The sequence below is a fragment of the Podarcis muralis genome, chromosome 2, assembly GCF_964188315.1.
Source record: "Podarcis muralis chromosome 2, rPodMur119.hap1.1, whole genome shotgun sequence".
NCBI classification, from domain to species: Eukaryota; Metazoa; Chordata; class Lepidosauria; order Squamata; family Lacertidae; genus Podarcis; species Podarcis muralis.
This window is the reverse complement of record NC_135656.1, coordinates 43083977-43100063: the sequence shown is the minus strand read 5'-3', so window position 1 is coordinate 43100063 and position 16087 is coordinate 43083977. Positions and strand designations below refer to the sequence as shown.

The 16087-nt window shown below is 46.3% G+C and overlaps 1 protein-coding gene across 3 annotated transcripts in view; it reads left to right on the top strand.

The window, feature by feature from the left end:
• ADGRE5 (adhesion G protein-coupled receptor E5) overlaps window positions 1-16087 on the top strand; it is a 46158-nt gene that overhangs the window by 21579 nt on the left and 8492 nt on the right. For 2 of the 3 annotated variants that reach the window (XM_028717294.2, XM_028717295.2), the window contains exons 3-12: window positions 249-305; window positions 1213-1332; window positions 2210-2344; window positions 4377-4520; window positions 7504-7550; window positions 9073-9165; window positions 11754-11922; window positions 12383-12496; window positions 14977-15206; window positions 15534-15707. In XM_028717294.2, the coding sequence (XP_028573127.2) occupies window positions 249-305; window positions 1213-1332; window positions 2210-2344; window positions 4377-4520; window positions 7504-7550; window positions 9073-9165; window positions 11754-11922; window positions 12383-12496; window positions 14977-15206; window positions 15534-15707 (1283 nt within the window). The remainder of the gene's footprint in view (window positions 1-248; window positions 306-1212; window positions 1333-2209; window positions 2345-4376; window positions 4521-7503; window positions 7551-9072; window positions 9166-11753; window positions 11923-12382; window positions 12497-14976; window positions 15207-15533; window positions 15708-16087) is intronic. The other variant, XM_028717296.2, reaches the window with a different exon arrangement.

Sequence of the window (16087 nt, the reverse complement as noted above, 5' to 3'; positions counted from 1 at the left end):
ATGAAAGAAATAAGAGTTCTGGAGTTGCTGCTCCTGCCATAATATATTCTGACTGCAGAATATTTAATTCCCCACTCTGCATGGATGGACTAGTTGTTTTGGAAGTATGTAGTGGGGACAGGGGAGGTCCGATTTGGGGGAGGTAGGCTTAAGTGTTGCTTCTTTGGAAGGAAGTGAGAAGAATGGGAATTGACTGTATGGCATAGGTAGAGACTCACCAGTTGCTGTTCTCCTCTGTGTCCTAACAGACCACCCACAGAAGGAAAACGTTGGTGGCCCCTATAGCTCCGATGAAGAGGAGGACGGTAAGTGTTGTGGTAATTAGACTTGCTTCCCAGATCACAGTAGTGATTTTAAAGTAAAATACATTTTTTTAAAAACCCCAACCCCAACAACTTTGCTTTTTCTTTTCTGGCAGTTGCCCACAATGAAGAAACAAAAGCAATTACAAGCAACTAGTTGGCCACGTTAAATGATCTGGTCTTAAATATGTATAGAATGTATATGTCATATATTTAATCTTGCCACGCTCAGAACACCTTCTTGGAGCAGCACCCAAAGCCAACAAGCTCCCCTACAGGGGTCTGCAGCTTTTGGCTTGAATAGCAGAGCTAGCCCCAAATTATAGGACCCTGTTTTAACAGGAAATGTTGAATATGAAGTCCCATGCACACATACCAGAAACCTCCTGCCTCAGTGTTAAGAGAAACATTGCCAACCCTTCGTCCTACTAAGGGCGCTCACTTCCGAGCTCTCAGTATGACTTGATTATTTGTGGGAGGATGTGGGAGGCTACAAAGGAGACACCTCTGCAATGGATGCTTTAGTTTAGTTTCCTGCATTGCAGGGAGTTGGATCAGCTGGCCCTCGGGTTCCCTTCCAACTCTACAATTCTAGGATAAAATGTTGTGTTCAGCACTCTTGGGTTGGAGGAATCCCGTGACCCAGCTATGACATAGAATCAGATTCCTCAAACCCGGGTCAGAAAACCTTTGACCCTCCAGATGCTGTTGGATCCCAGCTCCCATCATCCCGAGCCAGCGTGGCCAACAGTCAGGAATGATGGGAGGTGTAATCCAACAACATCCCGGAGGAGGGGCAACACAGGATCCATACCCTTCAAAGGAATTCCCAGGCTTCAGCCATTTGATGCATGCAGGAGACGGTTAACAGCCAGATTGCAAAGTGTATCCTTGTTTGTTGCATTCATAGATTTGGATCTATGCCTTGAGAAGAAATTAGAATGTGGATTCCATGCCAACTGCAAGAACAACTCCTGTATATGTGTAGATGGATTCGAGAAGGTCCCCGAGAAGGGAGATGACTGCGAGGGTAAGGGCTTTCTTGCTTGAGATGCAGCATGTTCGCTCCAGGCACAGCACTGACATGACGTATAGAGCTGAGAGCTACAGCAAGGGCACAAGTCTGGCTGTACAGGGGGCTGTGCACAAGTTTTACAACCAGCACCAAACCTAAGTGTACCATCTGGGAATAAAAACAGGGCTTCTTTCAAGCAAATGCAACACTCCTCTCCTGGGAGCGGGGAGCCTGCACCCCTTAGCCTAAATGGGGAGCCAGCAACTGCTGAAATTTGCTTGTTGGGGGAGATGTCATAATTTAGTCTTCTTAATTTACTTCTGGCAGCTGAGTCTGTAACACAAGAGTGGGGAACCTCTGTGGGGGACGGCACAAAAAACAGCAATTGCTGCTGCATAGTGAGGCAAGGAAGACGGCCACATTGTTTCGCAGCATCCGCATCACAACATCCTCTCGCTGTGCCTCCAGTTCATTACCTTCTCGCTTGCAGCTTCTGTGGCTGAAACTAACCTAAAAACTTGACTTGTTACTCTCTCACCCTCTAAGCTGGAGGTTCCTCAAGTTGTTCCAGATGGCAATTGCCGTTGAAATCTGGTGTACTCAGCAGACATCTATTAACGCTAGCCATTTTTTTTACTTGAATGGGAAGCCCTCTTGTCCCTGCTAACAGCCTGGCATGCCAGCTACAATGCTCTTGCAACCCAACACTTGAGAATTGCTGCTCTAAGTGAATGCTAACAGCATGCTTCTTTGAATGGCTTAATCAAGGCGGATTTTCTAGAATGGCTTGCCTTTCTGCAGCCATAAGCAGTTTCCTGCTTATCATGATGTGATGGCTCAGGTTGGGGGCCAATTTGCCGTGTTTCACCTAGAAGCAGATTTCTCATTGCAGACATTGATGAGTGCCAGAAAAACACTTCCATCTGTGGACCTTATGGAAGTTGCATCAACACCAAAGGGGATTACCTTTGTAAATGCAAGCCGGGATTTGCGAAGAGCATACAAGATGACAAAAAGATATGTAGAGGTACAGCTCAGAGAGAATGCAACATTTCTTTCTTAGCCGGCCAAAGGAATGCATGGGCAATGGCACTTCTTCATTTACCGCAGAGTTGCAATTAGCTAGTGATGTTAAATATGTTGGGGCCAGAGGATGATCTGAGCACATCTGATGCTAAAGCAAAACAGACCTCAGCATGACCAGTACTTGGAATAGAGATTGCTTGGAGGGCTGTCTAAGCCAATCTGAGCTCCCTGGATGAAGTTTGGTGTACAATTCACTGATAAAACATGTGAAGTTGAGCTTCTGTAATGGGCATGTTTGGTTGTGGAGGATCAATGAGGCCATATGACTGTTTGTAACATAAGGTAAAGGTAAAGGTACCCCTGCCCGTACGGGCCAGTCTTGCCAGACTCTAGGGTTGTGCGCTCATCTCACTCTATAGGCCGGGAGCCAGTGCTGTCCGGAGACACTTCCAGGTCACGTGGCCAGCGTGACAAGCTGCATCTGGCAAGCCAGCGCAGCACACGGTACGCCGTTTACCTTCCCGCTGGTAAGCGGTCCCTATTTATCTACTTGCACCCGGGGGTGCTTTCGAATTGCTAGGTTGGCAGGCGCTGGGACCGAGCAGCGGGAGCGCACCCCGCCGCGGGGATTCGAACCGCCGACCTTCCGATCGGCAAGCCCTAGGCGCTGAGGTTTTACCCACAGCGCCACCCGCGTCCCCGTATGTTTGTAACATACCTGTGCACAAACCTACCATATGTAAGATTTCTGTGTTCTTATATTGGTTATGTGATGCCAGAACAATCATCTGTCTTCACTATCATATGCACTGTTACACATTTTACAGGGGTTAAAGCTTTTGTGCATGTAAACTGTGGATTTCTGCATGGCATAATTCACATGCAGTTGCCTCTTGTCAAGTCAACACAGTTTGTAGAGTCTTCCTGGGGCCATATTCCCCAGATGGATTGCCATGTCCTCCCTTTCTGTGAGCCTTTTTGAAGGAAACCTGGCAATAGATGGCTTTAATCTAGGACATTTTTTTTTTATCCTTCCTATCTTCTCCAGTATCCTCATTCCCGTCCGTTCATGAGGAGCTGTAGGGATGAGAAACTTACTTCTCTTGCCAACTGGGCCAAAACTCAAAGGAGAAGCTGCCATCAGGGTTGACTCGACTGTGCTCAAGAGACTTCCATTGTGTATGTGGAAGTTTGTGCACACAGGGACTTTCCAATCCTATCAACAGGAGAGGATTTGGCATATTCAAATGGGAAGTCCTTGTGTGAAGCATCTTCCAGGCTCAAATAATAACGCGGACCCTTCCTTTGTCAGTATCATTCTCACCCACATGACACTGGAAGACCATCCCACAATAGTTTTGCAGTTCAGCATCAAGAGGCCCTTCTGATGGAGAACTAACGGTTCAAGGCATATACTTTAGCCTGGGTGCAATTCATGTGGCTGCACTACACTGCAGATTTTTTGGCACCCAAGTTGAAAACCTATCATTTCCAGAAAGCCTTTGTAGATGCCTATTTAACTACCCCGAGTCTTAACTCCATTTGTCAATGTTATTTTATTGTTTATTTGTTCTGGATCTGCTGTTGCTGTATTTTTATTTTAAGTCTGTGATTGTGCCCTGGTCTGACAGCATGCTCTGATGAAGGTCAGGTGAGAAATCTAAATGAATACACTGTTTTACAGAATCATCGTAAAAATGTTATATGGGGTGATAGTCAACTAAGTTTAACTCAGAGTAGACCTATTGAAATTAATGGGCCTGACTTAGTTGTGTTCGTTAATTTCAGTGGATCTGCTCTGAATAAAACTTAGTTGAATTTCAGCCACGGAATAACGCGGAATGCATTGCAGCAGAACTGAATTCACACAGTTGCGATTCTATCTAGTTGCCTTGTCCCCAAAGACACCCCCGGTTGGCTCAACAGATTGCTGAATGCTAGGAGACAACTTGGTTGTTTCTTACTTCCTCCTCCCGTTTCCCTTTTCAGATTTCTTATTCTCATGTTGTTGTTTCTCCCCCACTCCTTTTCAGATATTGATGAATGTAAACAAAATATTTGTCATGAAAGTGCCAAATGTGAAAACGTCGAGGGGAGCTTTCTGTGTACGTGCCCATCAGGGTACTTCCAGTATATGGATGTTGGACCTTTGGGTAAAAACATCACAAAATGCAAAGGTAAATTCTGGTGGAAGAGGCTAGGAAATGGGGGAGAGGGCAGGGGGCTGTGTTCTAAGGGGAGGGGGGAGGCTGACATTGTCCAAGGCCACGATGTGTAATAACATAGACCTAGAGTCTAGATTAAGCAGGGTGGGGAGATGCATATATTTGCCTTCTGTTCTTACTTTAATGTAGCACTATTCCCAGTTAAATCCACATGGGAAGAATTGCAGAAAAGGCCCATTGATTACTTCAATACACTGAAAACACTTACCTTGCCTTCCTTGCCACAGTCACTGGCTCCCTGCATGCAAAGACAATTTGATTCCAGATGTGTTAACAGTGATCATTTTCTGCTCAGACAACATCTAACTAGGCTTCCCAGGTGCATTATTTCCTTACAACTTCCATCAACGGCTCATCTCCACAGGGGTGTCTAGTTTCCACTCCCCTGGAACTCTGCTTTGACAGATTCCCCTTCCAGCCTGAGTGATTGACTGACAACAATTAACCACCCTCTGCTCTCCACTTCTTCAGGCTCCTTCAGACCAGGCAGGGATGAGGAGCTTTGTTTCAGCAGCACTCCCGGGGCTTGTGGCTCCAGAACGGCCAATCCTTGCTGTGTGGGGCCTGTATGGCCAGGACAGCCAGGTGTATCCCAGGGGAAAGAGGCCTTTTGCCAGCACTCTTCCCACATCCCCAGGTGTGTGCAGCAGCACTAAGCCGGGAACTCAGCAAACCACAACGGGAGGCCACACGCCACCCTTGAAGAGGGGAGCCTGGTGGGAAGAATGCAGAGCGGGAGGGGTAGAATGGGAGCCAAGCTGGATGGGGAGCAGCGGAAGGGGAGGGTAGGCCTCTGCAAGTGGTTAGACCAGACATCTGGTAATGGCTGTCTGTCCTGTTGCCTGGCAGCCCAGTGTGTGAGGAGGAGGCCAGAGAAGGAAGGGGGGAGCAGAAACAGAGAGAAAGGGGTATGCCGGCATGTGGGCCCCAGCTAAAAGAAGGATCCCCATCTTTCCCTTCATGTGCTGTCGCAGTTCCCAGCCCGTCCTTAAAAAGTTGGGGCATGGAAAGCATGGAAACAAGGTTCCATGGCTGTGAGTTCTTGTAGTCTGAATTCGTCCACATGTGCTGGAACCTGTAGGTCATTTCTAAACAACGGACAGCATTCGCCAGTGGATTTATTTTATCCTTTTCTTGCTCAAGGGTGGAGGATTCAGGAGAGACCAAGGGAAGTACTTTTTTACACAGCATCATGGCTTTTGCTTCCGCAAGAGGCAGTCGTGGGTGGCTTTAAAAGAGCATTAATAATAATAATAATAATAATAATAATAATAATTTTTTATTTATACCCCGCCCTTCCCGGTTCAAAAACTGGGCTCAGGGCTGCTAACAACAAATTTAAAACACTTAATTGTAAAAGCAGCATAAAATACAGTATAAAAACATGAATAACAATAAAATTCAAAGTTCAGAAATCAATTTATGGGAAATCCATCTAATAAGCATTAGATAATCACCAGGGCTAGCTGGCTGAATTAGTCCTACTTGGGCCAGTGAGGAGGCCAGGGGAGAATAAAAGGGGAGGGGGAGGGAAGAGAAGGGAAATAAAAGATCAGGCTGAATTCAAATTAAAGGCCAGGTGGAATAGCTCTGCCTTACAGGCCCGACGGAAGGAGGTTAAATCCTGAAGGGCCCTAGTCTCATGGGCCAGAGCATTCCACCAGGTCGGAGCCATCACTGAAAAGGCCCTGGCCCTGGTGGAGGATAGTCTGACTTCCTTAGGGCCCGGGACCTCTAAACTATGTTTATTCATGGACCTTAAGGTCCTCTGCGGGGCATTAGACAAATTCATGGAGGGGGGAGGGCTATGGGAGGCTCCTAGCTATGGCGGCTACGTTCTCCCTCCACTATTGGAGGCAGTATGCCTCTGAATGCCAGTGGCTGGGAATCGCAGCCAGGCAGAGCACTGCTTTGCTTAGCTGCTGCTTTGGGGCTTCCCATAGGCATTGTGTGAGAACAGGGTATTGGACTAGATGGGCCATCAAGGAGGCTCTCCGTAGGTTCTTAATGTTCTCCCAATATGTTATTTTACTCTTTTCTAAGAAACAAAACCAAGCTGGCTGGGGAAAGACCCAGAGCTGGGGAGGGGAGTAGAGGTGGGTGGGAAGGAGAGTCTTTCATTTTGAAAAACAGAAGTTGCTTTCAATCACAGTGAATTATTTTCCCAATGTTCTATAGTCACAGTGACTTGGGGGATAGCACCTCCTCCATGTCCCCATTTTTGCCCACAAAAAGGAGGGGAGAAAATTTCTCTTTTCCCACCCCCCAAAAGTAAAGTCTGCCATTGCAGAAGAACCACCACATACATATTTCCGAGATTTGACAGGCTTCATCCCCACAGAAGGAGCAAATAAGCCCTCAATTTGCATCCAATTCTGGCAGAAAATAACAAAAGGTAGAGACTTTTATTCTTTAATAAAAAAGCAACCTTTAAATGTTCCTTAAACAAAAATCTTGGGATGGATCTGCCTGAAATTTGGCAGGCCTAACCCACTGTGTAGGGGTTCATTTTCCTGCAAATTTCATCCATTTATGTGAAAAGGGAAAGAAATTATAGTTATTTTTATATTCCCCATTATAGTCAACGGGGACAAAGCAGAGCTTTGGATTTAACAGATCAGTTTTGGACCTAAAAAGTGAATTAAATTGGAATGACACAGAGCAGATTTGAAGTAGACCAATCTGCTTTCAAGCACTACAGAAACAAGCTGAATCTTGTGGTCGCTGCATGGCTCTAATACATATCCGTTGTTGGGTTCAGACATATTTAGCTACTGCCACTCAAACAGGAGCTGCTGGAACCATTATGGGTTACTCAGTAGAAGGAACAATGTATTGTGCCCCTGGCTCTTAAAAACAGCAAGCAGAATGTGAAAGGCTTTTTGGAAAGGGGTGGAGAGCAATACCTTCTGATAATTTGTCCTTCTTCCCCCAGAATTCAGCTGCCCAGAGCCTTCAAGTGATAACTGTTCAGATGAACAGGTGAGTCCCTAACATTGGACCTTGGAAATCAAGACCAAATTAATTACATGCATAGGCTTTCTACTGACTTGGGTAATTGGCTGCTGTGTCGAGAACTGCATATATCTGCTTATTTGAAAAAAGAACCAAATCCATCAAAATTCTCTAAGGAAAGCTGCATTACATTACATGTATAAATGATACAAATTGTGGAGATTTGGATATAGTGTTTAATTGGCATACTTTATGTTAGCTATGGGAAGAGGCAAAAAGTTGTTCAAGGCACTGAAGCTCTACCCCGTAACCATTGGAAACCTGGTTGCTGTCATACGCTGATGGTGGAAATTCCCTCTAGGTACTTACCACATATACTTAATCATGTTTGCACTGCCATCTTAAGGACTAGAAACTTTGCAAAAAAAAAAAACTTAGCTGAGATTCTCAGGAAGCTACATTTCTATATACAGTCCTGTCCTGTTTGTCCATTGAGACAGGGCAGAGGGGGATATTCATGACTTTTAAAATAAGAGCTTGTGGAATTTAAACCCCCCAGGAATTTCCTACAAAGATAATTAGGTAAAGGTAAAGGGACCCCTGACCATTAGGTCCAGTCATGACCGACTCTGGGGTTGCGGCGCTCATCTCGCTTTATTGGCCGAGGGAGCTGGCGTACGGTCATGTGGCCAGCATGACTAAGCCGCTTCTGGCAAACCAGAGCAGTGCACGGAAATGCCATTTACCTTCCCACCGGAGCGGTACCTATTTATCTACTTGCACTTTGACGTGCTTTCGAACTGCTAGGTTGGCAGGAGCTGGGACCGAGCAACGGGAGCTCACCCCGTCGCAGGGATTCGAACCGCCGACCTTTTGAACAGCAAGTCCTAGGCTCTGTGGTTTAACCCACAGCGCCAACCTTCATGTTAATGCCCATGAAACTACCAATCCATCCAAAGGCTTTATGTTTCAGCTGAGGGGTAACAATTAATCCATGAGTTATGTAGCCACAGAATTAAAATATCTGCGATTTGCTTCCCTGAAAGGATCCTCATAAAGCCCCAGCTTACTGAAAGTGGGAACGTTTAAACTACTTTGGAGGGAAATTTGAGCATTGCTGTTAAATGTCAGAACAAAATACTGGCTGTCACTTTGTGCCCACTTGTCCTAAATAGGTGTTGTGCGCATGTAGCTGTGTGCTGGATTACAGCCATTTGTCTTGAATCTTGCTCTCTGCATTTCCTACGGCCTCTTTCCTCTTGCATTTGTGTCGCAGCTGCTCAGTCCACAGCATTTGCAGCTTCCCTCCCATTGCAAAGAGCTGTTGTGGGGGCCGTCTGTTCCGTCTGGGACTGAGGCCGGGCCAAAGGACTTAAAGTACGTCTCATGCCATGATCCTGATCTGGATCAGAGTCTCCTGGCGCCAGCTGTTTGTTATTTTAAAAATCAAGTGTACCAGCACTAAAGAGATGTGAATGCTGCTTCCTTGCTTGGTCCGTAGGCTTAAACAGGCGCAGCAATTTAAAGTTTTGTGGGGATTGTTTTCCAGGCACTCCTCTGTGACTTCAAAGCAAAAAGGAAGCATCTCTGCGATTCATTGCTGGAAATGCGAGGGGCAACAGACGCAAAGAAGCAGCTGCAGGTATGTTTCAAGCTGGTTTCGCCTTTGCCTTCTCTAACACTTGCCTTTACTCCAAAGGTCAGAGCTGCAGGGCTTAGCAGAATGTGCTGCTCTAAAAATAAGCGGAAACAGAGGCCAACAAGTAGTGCTTTCTAGCCAACCATCACTTCCCTGTAAGAAAAATGGTGCTTCATACATTTTCCATGAGGAGAGGATAGGTTTTCCCACTGAAGTAGTAATTGCAACAAGTGGGGAGTCTCTGCAGGGTGTACCCATATTGCACAAGTCTTCACAGTGCAGGAACACGTGCAAATGTTGCACATGAAGCTGCCTTTAATACCATTTTAGTAAGTGACTCTCAAATACACACACACACACGTGTATCTATATATATATATATGCACATTTCCTGCCCCTGTCGAGCAAGCGAATGACGGAAAGCATATTTGTTTTTTTAAATGACCTGGTTCTACTTTCCATTTCACGCTAACAATATTTGCAAGAGAAACATCCCAGACCGAAAGGTTGTCTCAACAAAATGGCCGTGGTGTAGTTTTGGGTGCAGGACCTGTGAGTCCCGCAGACATTGCTTTTGACATCAGCTGCCACATCACAGACCACTGGCCATGTTGACTGGGACTGACAGGCATTGGAGTCTAACAACATTGGAGGGCCAGAGACACTGGTGCTGGGAATGTTTAGCAATGGGTCAGATAGAATAATACCAAAATACAGCACTATCAGTGATTAAAGATTCTTCTTAAATTTTAAGGGCAACATTTCATTCAGTTTCCCCCCAAGCACATGTGCAGCTGTCCTTTTCTTCTCACACACGCTGGTTGTGACCTTCTCTTCACTGGCTGTTCTGCCTTACTGCCCTCTCCTCTCCTCTCCAGCAGCAGTTTTTCCATTTATTTTACTTTATTTATTGCTGAACTATACACAGCCTTTTAGGACATGAGTGGTGTACAAAATTTTGGGCCGCCTCCAATGTTAGTCCTACTCAGAGCATACCAATTGAAACGATTGGCTATGACTAACTGAGGTCCAGTCATTTCAAAGGATCTTCTCTTGAGTATAATTTAGCTGGAAACAACCCTTCATAAGTTGTCGTCATCATCCAGTTAAAGCCATATTGTTCTGGCTTAACCCTAAATAATAGCAGCTAAACACCAGCAGCAATTAACAAAAGCAGCAGCCATTAAAGAAGTATACTGAAACAAAAACATTTTAAGTTTACATTCCTACCACCGCACTGTGTACATGTTTACGGAGCTCTCCATCCTCCGCGTACTCATACAAATGTTTGCACAATATTGGCAAGACCAGTTCAGTTTACAGGGCTGAATTAGATCAATCCCAGCTGCGTCAATTTTTGTTTATTTATGAGCATAAAAAAAATGGGAGAGGAGGTTGGACAAGCTTCAACTAGTAGTCGGTGGACAAAACTTCTATTTGCACATCAAAATTTGGTGCATTTCGATTGGTAGCTAAGAGGTTTACAATAAGCCACCATTGGAACAATTAACTACCTGAAAGCTATTGCTGTTCACAACATGAGCCAAAATAAACACTACTACTTTAGTCAATTGTATTTCTTCTGAAATGCAAAACATCAAGTGAGATAGCACTCAGACCATATGATGGAGGTGTAAATGACTATCAGACTTTGAAAAGCTGGTATTAGTGGATCAAGTTCATTAATTTTGTTGAATTAATTCAACAAAATAATTCAAATTTAATTTTGAATAAATGTTCAAATAATTGTTCCTGTATTGAACTTTATTGTGTTATTATCTTTTTTAGTGGGCTGTGTAAACCAGTGTTTCCCAAACTTGGGTCTCCAGGTATTTTTGGACTACAGTTCCCATTGTCCCTGACCACTAGCCTTGCTAGCTAGGGATGATGGGAGTTGTAGTACAAAAAAAGAGCTGGAGACCCAAGTTTGGGAAACACTGGTGTAAACCGCTATTCTGAATAGTTTTTTTGTAGGGTAGTGGGCACTGAGGATGAGTTTATGGAGCCAGGGAGGCAGTGGCCCAAAGAAGAGTGGGAACCAAGGACATAAATGATACAAAATTCTATCAAGAGCGTAAAGGAGGATGCAATGTATAAGGGTAGGAATGCGCAAACTTTCTGTACACACACACACACACACACACACACCTACCCCTACTTTGCCAAGTGGTTCAGTGGCTTCAGACAGAACTCTGCTCAACGATCCTGTAACTTGCAAATCTAAAATCTGTTGCAATCTGCTGTAATGACTTGGCAGCCAAAGTGCCTATAACCCAGTGTCCCCCCCCCCCGCCCCATCACTGAAAATTTCAATTTGAAATCTTGCTATATATGGAAGGATGATTAGAACACTGTCTTACCTCCTATTAGTATTTAGTATTCACAGAACTACCTTCCCGTTTCCCATGCGCTGAACAAGCAACACACGGTCGAAATCTACCCTCCCAGTGCTTGCATGCACTTGTTCTGATGACAGCTGATTAATCAGACTAGCGTTGACCATCTCTGCTCTGTGTGTTTTGAGTGTCTGGACCATAATGGTGGCAGCTTTTTCCCTTGAGAGCTGATGACATCCTATCTTCCTTCTCAAGAGTCTGCTGGCACTGCTGGATGACCTCGTGGCTCTGATGCCAAGTGGGAACAAGGAGCAGGGGCACCGTTTCGTCACTGAGATGATGGAAACTGTGGAGGTCCTGCTCAGAGTTCTAGCATTCGCTTTGCCCAAAAACACTGTGAGCACCGGGAGCAGCAATGGAACAGGTTGGTGTGCAGAGCGTTTGCAGGTGACCTGAGGGTTCCCTCGGTGGCAGAGGTCGGGATTTTCCTGTCCCCCCCCCCCCCATTGCAGGTGTACCTACCCTATCTCCCAGGGGTAGCCTTCCAGATGTTGTTGGGACTCCAACTCCCATCAGCACCAGCATGCATGACCCAATGACCAGGACTGATGGCTGTTGGAGTCCCTAAGGCATCTGAAGGGCACCATGTTGGCTCCCTTGGCTGTGCATCCTGTGACCCTTTCAGGGTGGGAAAAGCTGGCACTGGAATCATCAGGAACGTTCTTCCCTCCTTTCCCAGTTCTTCTTTGTGGCAAGCAAGATCTTTCCCATGCTGGGAGAGACTACAAGTGGAGTAGCTTTTGAGGAACGTGACACATGTTCCTGGGGTGTTGTCTTTTCTGCTGGCTGTCAAACTCGGCCTGGGTTTTTTTCATTCACTCCAGAGTTGACCATGGACATCAGGACAGCTGGGAACCGAAGCCAGAGCCCAGCATGGCTGCTGCAGGATTCTATCCAAATGGAGCTAAACTGGGAAGCAGCAAGCAAAGAAGGTGAAGGTAAGGGAACCTCATGTACACCACAAAGGAGCTGGAGTGCAGATACAGCTGTGGCCCGCAGCAAGAGGCCTTCAGCTGACAGGAAAAGCTGGGAAGAGGCAATGGAGAAGAGCCAGCTTCCCTGAGGACACAGCTTCAAAGGCCAGGCTTTGTATTTTGTGGTGGGGTAGGGCGATAGAGATGGGGAATCCACATTTCAATGCACAGCTAATTTATGTGTGTGCATCATCTGCAGGTGATGTCCACAGGCAAACAAGCCTGTGTATGCCTGTGGAGCTCCATAACTAGATCAGAACAATGCCATTTCATTTTATTGTTACTATTTTGAATGGTACTGTTTTGTATATTGAATTTCATCTTGTAAACTAACGAGGGCTGCCAGGTCATATGTTTAATATCTCTTCCTCATCTGCTTGGGGTGATGGAATGCAGCGCTTAGAAATCCCTATGCCAGAGAGTCAACCTGAGGCGACTGTATCTTGTTTTACAAAGAATGCAAAGTTTCCCCAATGCCAGAGATGGGGAGCCTGTGGCTCTCTTGAGGTTGTTTCAGCCCCCCACTTAACATGGCCTGTGGTCAGGGATGATGGGACTTGTAGTCCAACAGCAATTGGAGAACCACAGGTTCTCCACAAATAGCTCTATTGCTGTCAAGGTGTGGGATGCAGGTGGTGAAAGCTTGAGAGCAGCTCCCTTGATAGCCAGTCTAAGTATGTGTTGGGAGAAGCAAAAGTGCTTGGGGCATTTCAACTTATGAAACAAAAAAGAAAAAGACAACTGAGTGGAAAGGCCTGTTAAAAAACTTTATTTTAAGAAAAACAAATGGTATGGAGAGATTTGCCCCCGCCCTTCCTCTCTCATAATAAGGGTTACCAATAGGATTGGCAGAATATTTAGGGTGGGCAAAAGGGAGTATTCTTCTTCACATAGCATATACATAATTTCAGGAACTTCCTACATAGTGGGTCCACCATTGATAGCAAAATGTGTTCAGAAGCTCTGAATGTGTACCACATCACAAACAAGAGTAGATTCTTAGCGCCCCATAGGCATGGCCTTCTGAGGAGCCATCTTTTTGCAGCAGTGGCCAGGCAGATGCTCTGAGGATCCCATAAACAGAGGAAGAAGGAATTAATCCTCTTCTCTTGCTCATACACACCATCTACAATTCCAAATGCTGGACTAGATGCACCTTCAGCCTGCATAAAGGTAAAGGTACCCCTGGTTGTGGGCCCATCTCACTCAAGAGGCCGGGGGCCAGCGCTGTCCAGAGACACTTCCGGGTCACGTGGCCAGCGTGACATCGCTGCTCTGGCGAGCCAGAGCCGCACACGGAAACGTCGTTTACCTTCCCGCTAGTAAGCGGTCCCTATTTATCTACTTGCACCCGGGAGTGCTTTCGAACTGCTAGGTTGGCAGGCGCTGGGACCAAACAACGGGAGCACACCCTGCCGCGGGGATTCGAACCGCCGACCTTTCGATCGGCAAGCCCTAGGCGCTGAGGCTTTTACCCACAGCGCCACCCATTCAGCCTGCATAGGAAACTGTTTTACACTGTTCAGGGCCATTGGTCCTTCCAGCTCAGCGCTGTCTGCACCCAAAGTGGGGAATCAGGGCTTCTCTGTCTAGCCTTTGAAACTTTCCCACACTGGTCCAGTTTTGTACCCTGATTGTTTTTGCCTGGCTGGAATGTGTCCTTGAACTCTTGATAATGCCTCTTCCTTGGCTGGCTGGAGGGTGTGTCTGTGTGTATAGAAACTAGCCTACTATACAAAGGTGAAATTTGCATTCATTGCTCCACACACTTTCCCCTCTGGCGTCACCAGTGAGTACTTAATTCTCCCTTAGGTTATCTAGGCAGAAATGAGGCCCTCAGGCTGTAAAAGGTTCTCCATCCCTGGTTGACAACCAACTGGCAGTGGGTTTCCAAAGTTTTGTACCTGGAGATGCCAAGGATTGAATCTTAGACCTCCTGCATGCATAATAGGTTCCCTGCAACTGAGATACAGCAACCCTTCCTTAGCCACAGCTTGGTCCAAGGCAGTTCGTACATTTTTAAAGGGAAGCAGAGAGAGCCTTCCCTGTGTTGATATCTCTTAGGCCTAGTCCACACATGCAGCACAATAGGGTGAAAGAACAGACCATACCACAAAATTGTGGGTGGGGATGTCTCTCCACCTCTCATAATGTAAAATATGTAAAATATTCCCTGTAAAAAAACATTTTTTAAGCATATGGAGCAAGTGGGAGGCTGCACCCCAACCCAATTCCTGCTGTTCTAGTTGCAGTGTTTTCCCCTCTATCTTCATAGAGAGCAACTCAAAATTCTGATATCCTTCTAGCTGCTAAATAAAACAATAGAGTCTTCTCTCCCCTTTCAGGATTCTTGTCACCTCATTCTGCTGCGCATAAAGACCGGCCTTTAGTTTTCATCATACCAGCACCTGTTTCAGTTCCGACTAACACTTTTCTCTTTTCAGCTTTGGGCCTGGCCGGCCTGCTCTCCTACCACAGGCTGGGGCCCATCCTGGCTGATGCTCACGTTGAAGGGAAAGAATGGGAGCGAGTGGGGAAGTCCCCACAATGTGCACAGGTGCCAGGCAAGCCCAACTATGAGGTCCTGTCCACGGTGGCCTCTGCTTTTGTGGGCCACAATGAAACCACAGCCTTGAGGGCCCCTGTCTTTTTCAACTTCAGTCACCGGACAGCAGTGAGTACTTAATTCTCCACTTCCTCTTTGCCCTCCTTAGCACCAGCCATCGCCAATACTCTGTGCAGGCCATTTCTCTGTCCAACCTCGCCCTTTTACACGAGGAAGCAGACATGCCAGAAAAGAAGGGCCTTCTCACTCCTCTTCTCCCATGAGCAGATGTTGACGTCTCATTGATCCATATTATCAGCATTAAGTTCAGACTGTTTATGCTTCCTCCCATTCTGTGTAATGTTCATGTTTGTAGTATCAAGTTACCAAGAATACTACTCCGCTGCTCCTAACCTCCAGGTACCTCAAGATGCTTCCCTCCCACTTTCTTCTTAGGAATCAAGGCCTGACCTGCAGGTGATTTGTGCCTTCTGGAAGCCTGTCAATGGCAGTGGCCACTGGTCTCAAGAAGGCTGCACACGCCTGGACACCAGCACTGACACCAGCACACACTGCCGGTGCGACCACCTCACCAGCTTTGCTGTCCTCATGGCCTTCTATGATGTGGAGGTGAGTCCAAAAGCCCTTTCATTTTCTGGCCACTGACACATTATCTTCCCATGTACTGCAGTCAGGAGGAGACAATAGAGTGGGTTGTATCCAACACTGCATGAGTGGACTTCACTTTCTCCCCCTGTATGCACTCAAAATATTTCCCAGAGTCCCCCAAACCTCTGGAGCAGAGTTTTGAGGATTACAGTGGGGAGAAGAGGAAGGGGAAGTCCTGTTGCATAAGCAGAAGCCTGTTTCGCTCCTGCAACAACAGTGTTGGATGCAAGCAGTGATTCAGAGACTTGACATAAGCTTGAGGTGCAGTGACAGAGACATTACAAGAAGTGTCAAAGTGAACATGATTGATTCACTATTTGTGTTCCCAGAGGAAAAAATCT